The sequence below is a fragment of the Malaclemys terrapin genome, chromosome 11 (assembly GCF_027887155.1).
Source record: "Malaclemys terrapin pileata isolate rMalTer1 chromosome 11, rMalTer1.hap1, whole genome shotgun sequence".
Taxonomy (NCBI): domain Eukaryota; kingdom Metazoa; phylum Chordata; order Testudines; family Emydidae; genus Malaclemys; species Malaclemys terrapin.
This window is the reverse complement of record NC_071515.1, coordinates 71,797,951-71,815,739: the sequence shown is the minus strand read 5'-3', so window position 1 is coordinate 71,815,739 and position 17,789 is coordinate 71,797,951. Positions and strand designations below refer to the sequence as shown.

General features: G+C 39.4%; 1 protein-coding gene across 4 annotated transcripts in view; it reads left to right on the top strand.

Annotated features, from left to right (window-relative positions):
- The window catches only part of RALB (RAS like proto-oncogene B), an 80,374-nt gene extending 63,392 nt beyond the window's left edge, over positions 1-16,982 (top strand). For all 4 annotated transcript variants that reach the window (XM_054043298.1, XM_054043300.1, XM_054043297.1 and 1 more), the window contains 2 exons: positions 8,040-8,217; positions 11,075-16,982. In XM_054043298.1, coding sequence (XP_053899273.1) covers positions 8,040-8,217; positions 11,075-11,194 — 298 coding nt within the window. In that variant the 3' untranslated portion in view covers positions 11,195-16,982. The remainder of the gene's footprint in view (positions 1-8,039; positions 8,218-11,074) is intronic.
- The last annotated feature ends 807 nt before the right edge of the window (positions 16,983-17,789 follow it).

The following is a 17,789-nucleotide window of genomic DNA, read 5'->3' as shown; positions in this document are numbered from 1 at the left end:
ATCCATTCTCTGTTGCCCATTCCCAGCTTCTGGCAAACAGGCTGGGGGGAATTAGCTAGATTCTTCCTGTATATAATTCATGTATGACTTAGAGAGCATTCCAGCTGGGTGTGTGTAGGCCCTCTTTCTACTATATCTGCCTATCCTATTAACAGATACTCTTCGTTGACAGGTTTCAGAGTAGCAGCCGTGTTAGTCTGTATCCGCAAAAAGAACAGGAGACTAACTATTTATTATGCTCTAATAAGTTTGTTAGTCTCTAAGGTGCCACAAGTACTCCTGTTCTTTCTTCGTTGACAGTGTATATGCCACAGTAATGACACTGTTAATCTTCATTCTGACACCTCATTTTCCTCTGAAAAGTCTCACTGCCTTGATCTAAAGACCTGTTTATAGGCCATTTTGTTTCAGCTAGTGTCCATCATCCCTGAATCACTCATGGTCCAAGCATCCAGCCAAAGTAACACTCCACCCCTGGAGTGCAGAGTTGAGATGAGGGCACCCATACCATACCATAGATCTGTGAACTTGCTTGGGTTCCCACCCTGGGATGTGCTGTGCAAGCCCAGAAGATCACATCAAAGAGGAGGCCATGATTATTGAACATGTCCATGGACAGTCTAGTTCAGCTGTTATCAACAGTATTAATGGCAAAACGGTAGGATTTACCCTTACAGCCTGACAGTTGTGTGCATGAGCCTGAAGACGAGGTCTGGCAGACAAAGATACCAGCTATATTATAGTCTAGGCAATAATTAGTTTCACAGGCGTACTTGAAGAGCCTTCTCTCTCTGGTGTGATAAGGCAAAGGTAGACCCTGTGGTCCTGGTATCCTGGAATTTTTTCAGGCTGGGCTAACTGTACCAACTAAACCAAAGTCACAGAATTCAGAGAAAAGGTAAATTCAAAACCTAATCGGAAACTGAGGTTTCTGAAAGCCATAGAAATCTGAGCCCCTGAAGGCAACACCGTCTTCTGCCCTTGTTCCTGCTTGGGACTTTGATCTTGGTGTTTAATTCTCTTGCGCCCCTTCCAGCTGAGCCTAGGAAAAGGATTATGTTGCATCTTTTTATTACAGAATTTGTTTTTCATCACAAAATGATTGGCCAGAAGGCTTGAAGAGCTAAAGGTGCTATTAGAGAGAGAGCTTTATATGATTTTCATAAAGATGAAGTTTGTTCTTAAGAACCTTTCCAGAAATCACCCCAAGGATGATATCTGTTTTCCATTGTAGAATGGAAAGTTGCCCTGCCCACTTTCTGTCCAGTCCCCAGAAACTGCAAAGGAGCATAGACCTAGTTGCTTGGATGCCTACATGGCACTAAGAGCTCACCTAAAAAGAGTGGCAAAACTTGGCTTTTAGAGACTGTTCTTTGTATGCTAAGGACCAAGAAAAAGCCAAGCAGATTCCAAAATGGGATAAAGAATTAATTAGAGGCCGAAGAAGCACTAAAGAAATGTAAAGCATGTTTGACCCAGTGGATTAATTGTGGGTTGGGTTCGGGTGGAAAGAAGGAATGGGAATATTTGGGTCTAAGTTGTTGGCTAACGTTCATGAACAAAAGTGGCCCACCAAGTCTTCCTCTCAATGAGCAGATGGACGACTAAGATGAGCGATCTCTATCTGAAACACAAGCATCTGAACTGGTGTAAATCATCTGAGAGTGACTGCAAATCCCAAAATATTCCTATTTAACATAGATAATTTTGTCTTGTATAGCAACATACTGTATGGCAAAACCTTTTAGTCTGTGCATAAGAAACACTGATGTCAGCATTGCTTTAAAGTGTGTGGACCCATTATTTCTTCTGAGCATTGCACAAGTTGTAGTGTCACTTAGATACTCCCAACTGAGAAGGAAAACAAAATATCTGTTTTCTAGTTTGGAACTAGTAATTTAGGCTTCTTGGTCTGAAACCTTGACACAGTGCTCCTAGGTAAAAAGCCAAGAGAGTTGTTCGGTTTTTGTTAGAGAGTTGTTCGGTTCGTTTTTTCTTGTTGGTAAAAATGATCCATTAAATGCTTCAGGAGTTAGTATTTTTGCCTCATTTTTAAAATGCCAGTGGTATATTTTGATATTGATCTGAATTTTGTCTTCCATTGGAACATCGCCCCCGAGCTTCTCTCACTTTTATGGAACATCTTCAATTTATAGTCTTAACACCAGATATTTTGAAATGACAATATCTCTGATTGCTAAGCCAGGAAAGAGAATAGAATCTTATTTTTGGTTCTCTCAAATAGTTGCTTAAAAATAACTGCCTACAGGTCAAAGTGGTATTTCTGCAGCAAATAAAGACAGCTGAAAACCAATACTTATATTGTGTAAAATGAAAAAGCCTTGTGGATAACAATATTAACAATCTGTAATGGGAATTGTGTACATATATGCTATAAACAAAGTACCAATAACTTGGAATAAGATACAGGACCCTTTGATTCTTAACAAAAATACTTGAGAACTACAAAAATACTGAATCTGCTCTCTGAGGTCAGGTCTATGCTACAAACGTACACTGGTGTAACTGCATTGCTCAGGGGTAAAAAAAAAAATCCACACCCCTGAGCGACATAGTTACTCTGACCTAACCCCTGGTGTAGAAAGCACTATGTCAACAGGAGAGCTTATCCTGTTGACATAGCTACTGTCTCTCTCAGAGGTGGATTAACTACCCCAACAGGAGAAGCTCTCCCACTGGTATAATGCAGCTGCGCTGCTGTACATGGAGACAAGCCCTGAATAAAAACTCAAACATAGCCCCTCACAAACCTTGCCATCCTACTGTGATTTTTTTTTTGTGTGCGCAATTGTTGCACCAACATTCCAGTACAAAGAAATAAACCAAAACACTGGCCCTGAATCTAGCTAGTAATAAAACTCTAGTGCATTCTGATGACAGACAAGGAAATTTGACTATCTCATCAACCTATGATAAAAGTGGGGCTCTTGGGGTTATTTATTTATTATTTAATCTGTCCTTCCCCCTGTGCTTCCTAGGGAAAGAGAAATGGATGCTTTAAACTTGGAATTAATCCATAATCAAGAGAACCTATAACTCCTATACCCCCCTGCTTTTCAAGTTAGAAGGAAGGTGCCCAGCAATGAGATGGATACCTTGAGGGAACTTGAGGGAACACAGAACAAATTTAAATCTTATGCTAACAGCCACTTGACTTCTTTAATCTTTTGAGTTTTTGCAAATTGTATAGAAAAGCCCTGACATGACAAAATTCATGTAAGTGATTATTAAATTTTCTGTAATCAGATTCTTTATCACAGCTATTTCAAGTCAGGCTAGAAATCCTGCTGATATTCAGATTTTGATCGTTAATATGTATATTTGCTGTTTTGTCATTTTACCTGCCTGTGTGACTCTCAAAAGCCAACTGTTAGTATCTTGTGATTCTAATAGCTGGTTGTGTTCAAGTGCGTCATTTTTCAGTTTTGTATAACATTGTGCACTTGAAGTGACCCCAATTGAAGCATCTGTTAAATACAATCCGCTATTAATGGGAAATAAACTGCAAGAAGCTACTTGTACTAGCTTCTCTGCCTAATCTTGATAGATTGGATATTGTATTAATTTGATTGCATGAAAAAACACGTTTGTGTGTGTTTATTATATATTGTTTCATCACATAAGGAAATGGTATGAAAAATGAGCTAAAAAGAACTATACACTTCATTTCTTAGAAGAATAAAGAGACTGCAAGTTGACGCCAGCATATGCTTCTAACACAAGATTTCCTAGTTTTGGCAGGAATTCGTAACTAACTAGTTTCCTGGATGTTTACACAATATCTTTGAAAATTATGCTGCTTGCTATTGTCTTAAGCTCTTCTTTTTATTAATTAAAAAGGTTAGATTTTTCTTAAAGTAAATCAGCTTGAAGTGGTAACAAAAGATGCCTTCAGATATCGAACTGTAACCTTCCATACATATTTCATTGGGCCTTAAAGTGCTCTAGTCAGACTTTTAGTAGAAGCAAACATACTTCCTTGTGAAGGAAGGGATAGCTGTGTGGTTAGGTCACAGGTCTTGGCGCCAGGGAGCAGGGTTTTGTTTGGTCACAATGTGACCTTCTACAAATCCTCGAACTCCCCCCCCGCTCTGTTTTCCCTTCTGTAAAATGGGGATACTACCCAATTCAGAGGGAGACCTACCTATTTATAAAGCCTTCTGAGATCCTCTAGTGGAAGGTGCTATAGAAATGTAAAATGGTATTTTTTTTTTATAAAGTTTAATTTATTCTTCTATTTGTGTAGGATGGAAAAATAAAAATATACATTAGATGTCTGACAGATCTTACTAATCCTATCACAATTTTTCTGTTTAGCACTTGTCTATACAAAGACAGTGCCTGGCAAGCCGGGGTGTAAATCTAGAGCGCTCCAGTCTGCTGCGCAACTGAGTTGCTGTGTGGACGAGCCCTTAGATTGATCAACCAAATGAGTATAAATATATTGTACAAGACTTTTTTGTTTCAAAAGCCATTTGTACTCCACAATAGAAGCTCTCCTTTATTGGAGTCAGAGGAAGTGACAGATATGGTGTTCAGCTACACACAGCAAAATGTAACCTTTTCCAAGTGCTGCTTCCTATGTGTATCCCGCATGCAACTGAGCCTGGAAAGCCTTGCAACTAGTGTCCATTGGTCCACTCCTGTGTTCTGGATCTCCTTGTGCTCACTACCGAGCGTATATAAGGAGGTGCAGGCTGACTGCCTCTCCAATTGCTTCTTGCCACTGCATGTGCTGAGTCGGAATCCTCTGTGTCCGGAGTTATCCCTGCATTGTCTTCATCTCTGTAAATATAATGGTATATAGTTTTAGTTTTTCATAGTGTTTTTATAGCATCTGCAGAGTTAATTAGTTCCTCCTCCCCAGGGATCATCTCTGTCCCCACTTTCAGGAAAAGGACTTTTCCTAGAATCTCAGGATTTAAACACTGCATCTCCTGTCCTCACTCCTTCTCAGTCAGCAATGACACCAGTGCTGCCTTTACTGCTTTGGGGAGGCGCATATCCCTGCCAAGTGCAGGATTTGTCACTCCTCCTCACCCCAGACCCAAGAGGGATGAGGGTTCTGACTGAGAGAATACCTCATGGAGAAAGCCGGGAGATCCTCCTGTATACTGGCAGCAAACCTCTAGCAGCGTGTCTGTGAGCACAAGCTCTGCAGCAGAGGCCAGAGGAAACAAAGACCCATTACCTCTGGCTTCTCTTGAGAGTAAGGAACATTCTTAGAGACACAAACTGATTCCCCTTTAAGTCTGCTTCCAAGAGAAGGTTTCCCTCTCTGATGCCATCCAAGTTGGGTGAGTTTTCACATACAAGCCCCAAGGACTTAGGTCTACCTAAGCCTGCCAACCACAAAAAGAAAGCAGAGAGCATGTAGGAGCAAAGCTCCAACAGTTCCATCCCCCATACTGACACCAATGCCAACCGGGATTTCTACCAAAGCGAAGGATCAGCATCCACCATTGACAGACAAAAGCTCCAAGAAGGAGACTCTCTAATGATACTGGCCAGGCCCCATAAGGATCTGCCAACAACTAAGTTATTGTGGCACAGAATCTGGCATAACCAGTAACCGGGACCCCTCATAATCTGGGACAGGCTGAGACATGTACTACCCCAAGGGGATATCATCTTCTTCCCAGACCCACAATCGCCTTTACTTTCAGACCCAGTTCTTCTGAGGAATGTTCTAACCCCAGAAGAGGATACTACTGGAAGGAGGAGGATGTTATCTCACCCACCCTTCTCTCTCTAATGTTCGGATAATGTACATAACATGACTGTCTTCTATATAAATAAACAAGTCGGGCAAGGCTCCTCCCACTGTGCATAGAGGTGGTCAACTTATGGAATTGGTGTATCCAAAATCACTGTAACGTACCTACCTGGTGCTCAGACACTTTTTCACCAATCGTGAGTGGGATTTACACCATTCAGTGCCGGGCAGCATTTTCCCCTCAGTGGGGAACACCATCTTGGGAGCTATTCACCTCACAGAAAAACAAGAAGCTCAATGTACGTTGTACCAGAGCAGTTCAAGGTCTGGACTCCAGGCGCGATGTCCTTTTCCTGTCCTGGACAGGCTACATGAGATACACCTTCCCTCCAATCCCACTATTACCCCAGATTCTCTAGAAGATTTGTCACAACAAAACACAAGTCATTCTCATCTGACCCAATTAGCCCAGACAATTCTGGTTTCAGGACCCTGCTACAAATTTCAACCCAGCAACCTGTTAGCATTCAGTCATTCCCAGACGTGCTAATTCAGGAGACTGGCAGGATCAGACATCCCAACCTGGACTCACTTCACCTCATGCTTTGGTATTTGGATGGGTGTCAGACCTAGAGCTTTCATGTTCAGAGGCCATTCAAACTATTCTTAATCACAGCAGGAAAGATTCTACCAGAAAATGTTAACTAGTCAAATTGAGGCATTTCTCTACCAGGGCACCTCAGGTATCAGGATCAACAGGTATTCCTGCTGCCTTAGACTTACCTCCTCACTCTCACTCGGGTCTTTCTAGTAGCTCTCTACAGGTCCACCTAGCAGCAATCAGTGTGTTCCACTCCTGGTAGATAGCTATTCTGTTGTTCACCCAGTAACAACCAGTTTTGTAAGTGGTCTGACTAGGACCTTCCCACTAGTAGTGAAGCCAACGCCACAGTGAGACCTTAATCCTCATACTGGCCACCTTTTGAACCATTCGCCATGTGCTCAATGTCTCATTTATCCATGAAGGCCGTCTTCCTGGTTGCCATTACGTTTGCCAGGAAGGTAGGTGAAGGAAAAGCCTTTGTGGCAGACTCACCATACGCTACATTTCATAAAGAGACGGTACCCCTTCACTCCACCCAAAGTTCATCGCAAAGGTATCTTCCAAGTTCCACATAAGCCAATCAGTTCACTTACTGTGCACTTATTCACTCCAGGTTCTTTTCAGAGCCTCCTGCCTCCATCCAGCAAGAAGAGGAAACTTCACTCTGTCGATGTCAGATGAGCATTGCCATTCTACCTGCAAAGGATGAAACCATTTAGAAAATCTCCTAGACTATTTGTCGCTACAGTAGAGCAAGCATGGGGACAAACAATATGTGCTCAGGCTCTCTAAGTGGATTCCTGGCTATATCCTCCTTTGCAATCCGTTAGTGTATTTCCCTCCCCCGGATGGGGTGAGGGCTCATTCTGCTAGAGCACTGGCAACCTCAGTAGCATCTCTTCAGGAAGTACCTGTGCTGGACACTTGTAAGATGGCAACCTGGAGCACGATCTGTACTTTCATGAAGCCCTATGCTTTAGTCCACGTCTCTTCTGTCAACACAGCCTTTGGAATTGCAGTGTTAGATCTGTACCACCGGCATCCTTCCTCCCCCCCTCCATTTGATCACTACTTGACATTCCCCCATATGTGAATGCACACCGGGATTAGAACTCGGAGTAGGAATGGAGGTTACTTAGCTGCAACTGGAGATTCTTTGAGATGTGTGGTCTGTCTCTGAATTCTGCTACCCAACCACCTTCCCCTCTGGTTTGCCTCATGACTGGATTTGCGGTAGAGAAGTGGTCAGTCTGCCTCTCCCCTTACATTCTCGGTACAGAGCACAAGGAGATCCAGGGCACAGGCACGGACAAACAGACAATACTTGCAAGAATTTCTAGTCTCAGTCACGTAGTGCACATGCATATCCCGCTTATGAAATACACATTGGGATCACACATCTGAAAGAAATTCCAGTTACAAGTAAGTAACCTCCATTTTCTGTAACTTACAATTTGGGTTCCTATATTCCTTGGGCAATATTGGCTCAGAGCTTGCAATGTTACCACTCTAAATTTGGAAACCTTTACTCATTAGTGATGGCATCAGGCCATCCTGAAATGGCTTTTTAGAAGTACAATACGATACTCCTTGGCACAGTGTGAAGGCTGCTTGCTTATTCCTGGTGTCAAGTGTTTTATTTTTGATGCTCTCAGGAAGCTAACTCAGCTGTTCTGTTTTTAATATCTGATGAATTAGGGAACAGATCCTGCGTGTGAAGGCTGAAGAGGACAAAATCCCTTTGCTTGTGGTGGGAAATAAATCTGACCTGGAGGAGCGGAGGCAGGTGCCTGTAGAGGAGGCCAGAAGTAAAGCAGAGGAGTGGGGTGTGCAGTATGTAGAAACTTCTGCCAAAACTAGAGCAAATGTAGATAAGGTAAGGCAACTAGCTTACATTTTTACTGCAATAGAATCTCAGTCATTCAGTACTGAGAATGACTGACTAATTCTTACTACTTTCTGGGACAGGCACAATTCATGGTTGGGTTTTTGTTCCTCTTACAATAGTCTACACTTGTAACCTTTGAATGTTTCAGTTAATGAATATCCTGCAAATTAAAGCGAACATTTGGTTTTTGTTGCCGTCTATGTAACATGTCAAGAAAATCCCATTAATTTACTTTATTATAGATACAAGTGTAGTGAGTCCTTGTACAATGGCAAACTTTCAGATGATGGTTTGAAGTATAGTAGATTTATTAGCTCCGAGAATTCACTGAAGTGCAGGGTTTGATTTAAATTATAGCTTGAAATGCTTACTAGTGATATATATTAACTGTAGTTCAGCCCATCGTAAAATGAGGATAATTAAAATGAGGATAATTTCAGCACTTCTGAATTTTGGTTCTTCCCTCTTTTTGTCTCCTCAATTCACATGTGGTGCAGCTGATATTTTGTTAAATATCTGCCAAAACTCTGACTAACTCTGTTCTTTGCTTTCTGATTATTGAGATTATCTTCAGTTTCTGAGAAACAGATATACATTTTTTACCTCATACCTATCCTGTAACATGATTCCCCACACCCTCCATACCTGCCTTTCCGAAAACTCCGTATTCTCCAGCTTGATGTCACTTGTAGTGGTTTTGGATTGAAATTGCTTTTCAATTTCTGAACAGATGGATTCTCATAACCCTTCTAGCAAGTGAACATACATATGTGCTTCCTGAAGTGTCTTGGATATCGGGATTCTCTTCCTTTTTCTGTGGGAAATATGAAAATGTGCATCCCCTTACACATCCACAGAAGATGATTTGCAATGTTGGTTGAAGTTTGAACAAATATAATAAAGGACCCTTAGTGGATCCATAGTGGTTGAATTGCTTACAATCTACAGTCTGAAAACAAAGCTTTTATGGCTCTTCTTCTAGGGATGAACGTTTTGAAGCTTAACTGTACCTGAGGGCTGGTTTTGACTTTTATGTTCAGTAAACTGCTTCCTGTTCAGTCTGTTAGAAAGTCCTTATAAATCATGAGGCATATTCACTGTGGCAGCATCTGTACTATAGCTTTTTAGACTAAATTAACATTCCCATCCAAATACATATACACTCGCTAGGTAACGTTTTCAGATTTCTTGATGAGCAAGTTAAAATAATCCATATCTTCCTAGTTGGGCTTACCAATGGTCTAGTTATCAAGGTGGCAGCACAGTTAGAGCATGGGAAGGCAAGCCAAGAAATCTGGATTCTAAGACCAGCTCTGACTTGCAGCATGACTTGTGTGTTTCAGTTTTCTAATCTGGAAAATGAGAGAGTTAATATCGTAGACTTTAAGCGGTTTGGGTCAGACACTTGTCTATGTTTGGAAAGTGCCAAGCACACTGTACTTGCCTTGTAAATTCACCCTGGATCGTAATTTTTAAGTCTTAACTTTCTCCAAACATGTTGTTGATATCTTTCGGCATCTGTATAGCCTGAAAATAGGCATGTGTTGGCCATGTTACTTGTTACTACACTTTGTTACTACACTCCATCTAGATGGAAAATGACCTCTGTGCAGACAGCCCAAATCGAATCCCTCCCAATTCCATTCAAATTAGGGGCACTCCTGCAGCAGCAGTGGCTTAAATCTAAACAGTTTTATATTTGCCACATAAAGAACATCTTTGAAATGTGTCAGTGGCAACCCATGTGCAGTTAGGAATCGCTAGGTCTTATTTTACATCTCCTCGTCTGGAGCAGTGTGAAGCATTTTCTTCTTCTTTTAGGGAAGACCTTGTACTTGTGCTTTCCAGATGCAGTATCTGAAGGCCTCGTTTTTGCTATGTCTCAATTACTTTGTTCCTTGTCTATTAAATCCAATAAAATATCTACTTCTCGGAAGTACAAGAGCTACTTGTCACCCAAATCTTCACTCGGAAGGATTATTCCAGTAGACGTCTATAATCCTGAGAATCCCATTTTCCCAGCCATAAGCGGTAGACTAGTCAGAGACCAGCTTTTAACAGTTCAGCAGGTAATTTTGTCCATCTAAACATTGAAATGGAGTAAAATTACACTGTTAAAAAGCATATTCTTGTGTGTCTAGAATTTTTTGTACACAGGGGAGATAAAAACCCAAGTTTGACTCTGGCAATCTTTTAAAATGTTGTTTTTTTCCCTTCTGTGTTCTGATTTTAGTTGAGGAAGGATGTTTTTTTCCAGATACCATATGGGTTTAGGCTTAGGGGTTGGGAGAAGTGGATTCTACTTGACATGTGACCTTTGTTTATTCACTTAAATTCTCTGCACCTAAGTTCTTCCTTCCATAAAATAAGGTTAATATTTCCTGGTGATGTTGTATTAATTCATTAAGGTGTTGAAGGTGCTATACTAAGGTTTTTATTGTCTCCTGGTTTCATTTTTCATGAGTTAATTGTAAACGTTCTCCTATGATTAGTATAAATCTCATAGATCCCTATAAAAACCCTGCATGCCACTGCATATTGCTTTGCCTCAATTAATAGTGATACTCATTAAAAAAGGCTTTTATCATTTTGAAACAGGCTGCCGAATGACTTAGTAGCTAGGTAAGTCCTTCTCCCTTCCCCTGATTCATTTACTGCATAAACACAGGTGTTGAATTTGTAGCATTGGGATCTATGTTTAGACGACTCATTTTTATTTTGTTAGGTGCTTTGTTCTTGTGTTACATTTTTGTTTGCCAAATACTCTAGTTTATACATCAATATACCAATTTATTTTCTGCTGGCAGAACTGTTGTTTTAATCTCCCATATGTTTAACTTTCCAGGTATTCTTTGATCTAATGAGGGAAATCCGAGCAAAGAAAATGTCAGAAAACAAAGACAAGAATGGGAAGAAAAGTGGCAAGAACAAGAAAAGTTTTAAAGAAAGATGTTGTTTACTGTGATCCTTAGGACCTGTAAATATCTACAGATGGAATGAATAAGACTTACTACTATGGATATAGGGCTGGATTCATGAAAGGAAATTTGTATTGATTCCCTTATGATATTTGTATTCACTTATCGCCTTTTTAAAATGAAAACATGTAATTTGTGAACCATTAGTCAACCGAAATATGAGCTCATGTACACTGAAATGGACTCACCTTGCCAGCAACTTTCAAAGTTAGAATTTTGCCAGCAAATATGGTTCTTTAGGCATTTTATTTCTGTCTGATTGCAGGAAATAATCTCATGTCAATTTCAAAGTAGTAGCTTCTTGCTGTCTTCTCAAAACTGATCTCCCCCACCCACCCAAAAAAAGAAAAAAAAACACACGAACAAAACACACACACACACACACACACCTGTATTGGCCTCACCAAACATCTCTGGTTGTCTTTTATGTTCAACCACGTTTTTCAGTGTCTGTGCACTCACGGACATTGTCATTTTTGTATTAATAATAATTATAGACAAACCAATATCTGGCAAGACTTTGAGGTTTTCAGAGGCTTTAAGTGACTGTTGATATTTTCTCAGACTGTTAGTCTACTTAGATGCCAACATTTGAAGATTTGGGAGTTGTTACTCAAAAGCAAATTAGCTGTGTCTGTTCTATTATTAGTCAACGCAGTATTCATGAATCAAGCCTACTGACTGAAATCGGACTTCGTTTGGTAATGCAATATTTAGTATTTAAATACTGGTTAGTTGTATTCCCAATTGGCTTGTTTCCTCTTTGTTTTCTGCTTAAAAAAAAAAAAAAAAATTATTTTTTGGGTGAGGGAACTGACCTAAAACAATACTGTATTTTTTTTAGAAAGGAAACAAATTGGCACTGATTTAAAAAAACCGAACACCCCCAACATTTGTATTATTCTGTATTGAGTCTAGACTCATACAGCTGCTTCTATTTCATCTGCTCTTTACTCACCTTCCTCAAAATCGTTATCTTAACTGTTTCCAGTGCAGATTGTCTATTTTGTAATACAAGTATTCATGCCAGGGAGATGTGAAAACTGCATCTCTGCTTTCCAAGTTTAAGATAAACTTTTTTTTCTTTTTGAGAAAGGACATAGGCCACTGATCACAAAACTATGCGAGTGGAACCAGTGTGAGGCTTTTGTGCTACCTCGCAACTTGACACAGTTACTTGGCTAGTAAGTAAGTTGCTAAACGTCAGAAACAAAGCTGAACTGAAGTTAGGCAACTGTCATTATGGCTATTTGCTGTTAATTTTTACTGTACTATTCTTCTGCACATTTATTTAAAATATGGAGACATTTTTGCTGAGTTTTGCTGTCAAAGCGGCAGTTGAAATTACAGTCCTTAACGATCAGCTACATTCAAATGGAAATGGGGGAAATATATGGGAAACATCAGTATTTAGCAGTTCTTGTCTCTGTGTCAGATGTATTTCACTTAAATACCTTTTTCAACTTAATGGTGTTAATCAAGTACCGTTGCCAAAAATATGTATTTCCATCTTGTTGCTGTAGCAGAGATTGTCAACCTTTATAATTACCCTGCTTCTGGAATACGTTTTGTACAGTTTCCTAATGAATCATAGAAAAACTCCCTTTCGAATTTGAAAAAAGTAGACAAATCTATTATCTGAAAACTAATCATTTGTCAACTTGTCATCTGATTTGTGACTTCAAATACAGCTACAATGAGAAAGGAATAAGATGTAGAAAGGAGCAGTGTAGTGAAGGGTGTTTAAGCGCTAAACAAACTAGTATTGTTAGCTCAAGCTTTAAATGGGTGGGAGCAGTGCAGAGGCAGGAAGGGCTTCATTCAAAATTTAATCAAGTATCTAGGCTTGGCAGAATTTTTTTTTATAATTTTAACAGATCAATTATTCTTAAGCATTGTTTTTTATTTTTATCGATTTTAAATTTTTGCAGTTGTTGGAATTTATGGGGAGGCACTAGCAGTTTAGTGACACTGATTAAAAACAGTTCGTTTTTTTTAACCAGACGACACAAATTGTCAACATCATATTAAAATTTACAAAATAAATATCCTTATGTCACATAAGTTCTCAAACAGCATTTTTCTTTGTCTGCCTTTCTGTAAATGTTGATGATCATCAATGGAAATATTTTTTCCTTTGTTTGTGCTTGTGTCGGGACATCAACATTTACTAATAAAAATCGAATTCTTCCAAGCCTGGACATAAGAATGGTTCGGTAATCCTAGATATTAGTTATCAACTGTGCTAGATTGCTGCTCTCCTGCATTCCACTTAGAGATTTGAAAAGGAAAACAAAGTTCAATATGCAGTGGCTCTTAGGAGGCTGAGGTCCTGCATGGACTTCTGAGTTTCCTATCCCATTAATTCATTGTCTTCCACATCTTGATTTTACTTCTTGTCAAGCGACATGTCTGAGTGGGAGAATCGTATTAAATCAAGGTTGCTGTAATCCGTTTTATTGTCAGGTTAAATTCATATATTTTTTAGGCTGACCCCTTTTTCTAGCCATAAAAGTTTGAAAATGTTAGCCTTTAGAATTGGACAGTAAGGGTAAAATGGCATTACAAAACGAGCTTGATTATAGAGCATAGAAACATGAAAATGTTGGAGCCATTTGGCTCTTAAAATATCGGTAAACAAGGTTGTTGTTTTTTATCTAAACCCTGTGCAAGAGCACTGGGTGCAGTTAGATATTACATAACTAAAGGGATGCAGTTGGGTGAGATGTTTATAACATTTCTTTATAGTGTCACTCAGTGGGTTAATGCTTAAACTTTTCATTTTTAATAGTCTGACTTTTTCATTGACTGTCCACTCTTTGCATTTCTTGATCTGAAAAATGGATATAGGCTAGTCCAGTTTTACTTCTGTTTATAGTCTCTGCATACAAGTCCCTTTCCAATTCTCATGGGTAAGCACAATGCTTCTGTTTGTACTGAAAATATAGCAGGTAAATCTTCATTCTTGGAATAAACTGTTCACTGGAGTTTTAGAAAGATTGATGCGAACACTGGTATTGGTAAGCTGTTTAAGTAACTTGTGTATTTTTGGTCCAAATCTCTCTTCCTAACCTCACTTTAAAATCTTAGCTGTACTTAGACTTGTAAGAATGTATCATGCTGACCTCTGGTTTTCTTGAATAGCATTGAGAGTAAAACAAGCGCATAAAATATGCCTAATCAAGGTTTACTGGAGTGTAAGATTTAATTAAAAAGTGATTTAAGTTGTTCACAAATCAGAGTGCACTGGGCAAGGGTCTGAAACAGGAAGCTCACTTAGAACTGATGTAGAAAGGAGTATGTATGTTGAGCTAATACCCAAAGATCCCATTAATCTTTTTAGAAACTTTGCAGTATTTGATAGGAGAGACTTTTAAAAACAAAACAGATGAATTGTTATTGCACAAGGCATCCCTGTGTGTGTTGTAATCCCCCATCAGACTCACTGGGGAGAGTAGCAACACTTATTCTTAACGTAGAATGAGGACAGTGCACTTCAGGTGACTTTCAACAGGAGTAAGAAATGATTGTCCTTTTGAGTTAGACTTGCTCGTGAGGAAGATGCTTAGCAGTTTTATGTTCATTCACTACTCATTAACGCTTTTTTCTAAACATCACAGCATTTGCATCAGTGGGGCAGAAGGCTTGAGAACACATTCGGTTAGAGCTTTCAATGTGTTCTCTTTTCCAAAACCAAAAAGTAACTTAAGAACTTGATGCGGCAGCTTTTCCGTTTTACCTTTCAGTTATGACAAATGCAGAAAAGAGAACTTTCATGGACGTCTTTTCTCAGTTCAGTGGCTGTGAACAAGTTAGCTACCTTGGTTCAAACAAAATTTCATAAGTGAGCAACATTTCTCTTCAGAAATACTTGTGTGAGGAACTACTAGTCTGATTTTAATATACCAGCCAGGCAATAAACTGTACCCCTGGCCTGGAAGTTGTGTGGAGGTGATGCATTCAACCCCTTGTCTTGGGAAGTGCCTTACACTTCAGCTGTTCTCTGCAAGCAGAGGGAGTACCAGAGTGGCCTCAACTTTTTTCCTTTTCTGTTTGGCTGGAGGTACATTGACTCAACAGGGGATTGTTGAGACTGCAGTAGTAATTTAGGGGTGGAGGAAAGAAATATGGCTTCTTGTCATGGGGCTTTAAGAAGGGGCTGAAGGAAACTAATTTCTGAACTGTTCCTAGTCTAGATGGGCAATCATAATTCAAGTGTGGAAAGTGAAGAGAACGTGGTAGGCTAGCAAACAAGTGTATCCTCCTACCTGTGTGAATTAAAGCAATTGAAGGTTATACACCTGCAGGTTTTGAAGGTCAGGTTTAAGCAGGGTTGGGATCACAGAAAAAACTCCCATCAGATTAGAATGGAAGAGCTTTCCAGTGATTATCTGCTCTCCTTAAAATATGGATGCATAGAACAAGTATTTATGAAATCGATCGGAGCTTGATAGTCAAGCAGGACTAGAATGCCAGAAGAACTTGAGTATATTACTATTGGAAAATGTGATTTAAATATTAAAATGGGGTGGGGGGTAACTCAATGCTATGTGAATGGGAAATACACAATCTTTCCTTTGCTGGTGGTCTCAATTCAGTCCACTTCAATAGATAAGGTGGTTACACTCTGAAGACTGTCTACCATGTCAGAGGTTTCATTTCTAGTCTGTATAAACAGTTATCCACGAGGCAACCCACCAGCATCCTTGGATCCTGTCTCTGAAAGGTGCCAAGAATTAAGTGTTTGGAAACTGACCTGACCCCCTCATCCTTGGAAGGGTCTCTCCAGGTCAGGTTGAGATACATTGATAAGACAGTGTGGAGAGAAGCTTTCACTGTTGCTATCCATTACATACTTGTTCTGTGGATGGATGTATATCAGATATGTTAATCCAACATATGAGAGAGCCCTGGATAAATTCACATGGGGTTTGTTTGAGTCTGTGGGAAGAAGCACATCTATGCATTTACTGGGCATTATATGTTGGAATGACTTCAATGGCAGCCAATTAAAGTTCCAATTCTAGCCTGTAAAGCGGTTTGCAATGCATTTTAGAATAGAATCAAATTAAAATAACCTTGGATATTAAAATTACAAAACATGAATCTTTTTTCAAATGTAATAAAGAGGGTAATTCCTCATCATACCAAACTACACAACACACCATCATGTCAAATCCATTGTGAAAAGAAAGTTTAACAAAATTATGAGTTAGTGGTTTTGGTAAGAGCCAATAGAATTATGTTACACTACCTAATATTTCCCCCTCTCCCCCAAATGAATGACTATCCAACACATTAAAGCAGTGAGGAAAGTGGGTTTGTTTTTTTTATAATAGCAATTGATTAATGGGACTTGATTCTGTTACATAGTTTGTTTGGGCTTTTAAATCAAGGTTCCGCCATATGGTTCATTCTAATAGCACTTCCATTGTAAACTTCAGACTGTACAGGAATAGCAGGAGTTAATTTTGGGGTGAAAAAGGAAAGCTTATCCTTTTTATTGGAGCCCCAAGAGCTATGTTTACCATAATGAAGTGATACAAATGACAGGAAGGATTAAAAAGAAATTGCCTTTTAAAATTATGTATGTTGTGCTACACAGTACAAGTTCTACTTTTCTTCTGTAGATCAAGAAAAGCTTTGTTCTCAAATGTTGCACAAACATTTCTTTAAATGTTCATAATGTATTTTAGTCATTTTGTATTCATTATCATGCTAATCCAACTGATTTGTATTACTATTGTTAATAAAAAAAGAGAAATAGGTACAATACTCTGTATCTTGGGCTTGTTTTGATGGTTATTTGTATTAGTGTAGCACAGGGGTAGGCAACCTATGGCACGGGTGCCAAAGGCAGCACACGAGCTGATTTTCGGTGGCACTCGCACTGCCTGGGTCCTGGTAATTTTAAAAACCTTATTTACTTTACATACAACAGTTTAGTTATATTATAAACTTATAGAAAGATCTTCTAAAAATGTTAATGTATGACTGGCACACGAATGCTTAAATCAGAGTGAATAAATGAAGACTCAGCACACCACTTCTGAAAGGTTGCCGACCCCTAGTGTAGCGCCTTCACTCATCCTTATTGGACTATAAGGTCACAGAACTATGTAACTGTTTACGGTTATCTTGGCAAACACTTATCCCACAGCTATCTATCTGGTTGCTTGCCCTAGGCTAGAGTCTTTCAAGACCATTTTTTTTCCCCATAGTAACCTGGCTAAAAGCAACTGTTGATTAAGTAAACGTGGCACAATAGGAACTTGGAGACATTCCTCTCTGGTCTTCCAGACATGCAAGAATCCTTTTGAGTCTATCCTAAAGTACAGGGCCTCAAAAACTGTGGGTGCCATTTGTTGACAGAAGGCTGTAATGCAGGTCTTGGGCCAAAGTACTGCAAAGACAAACTGAACAGTTTAAAAAGCAATTGATTTTTCTGTCACATGAAGACAACATCCGGCATGGGTTGGAGAGTCAGGTGGTGATCAGGATTCATTCCAAACTCTGCCCCTTGCAGAGAAATTTAAGTTAATCTCCTGTTTAGGCATTTTTTTAATGCTGGGGATGAGGACT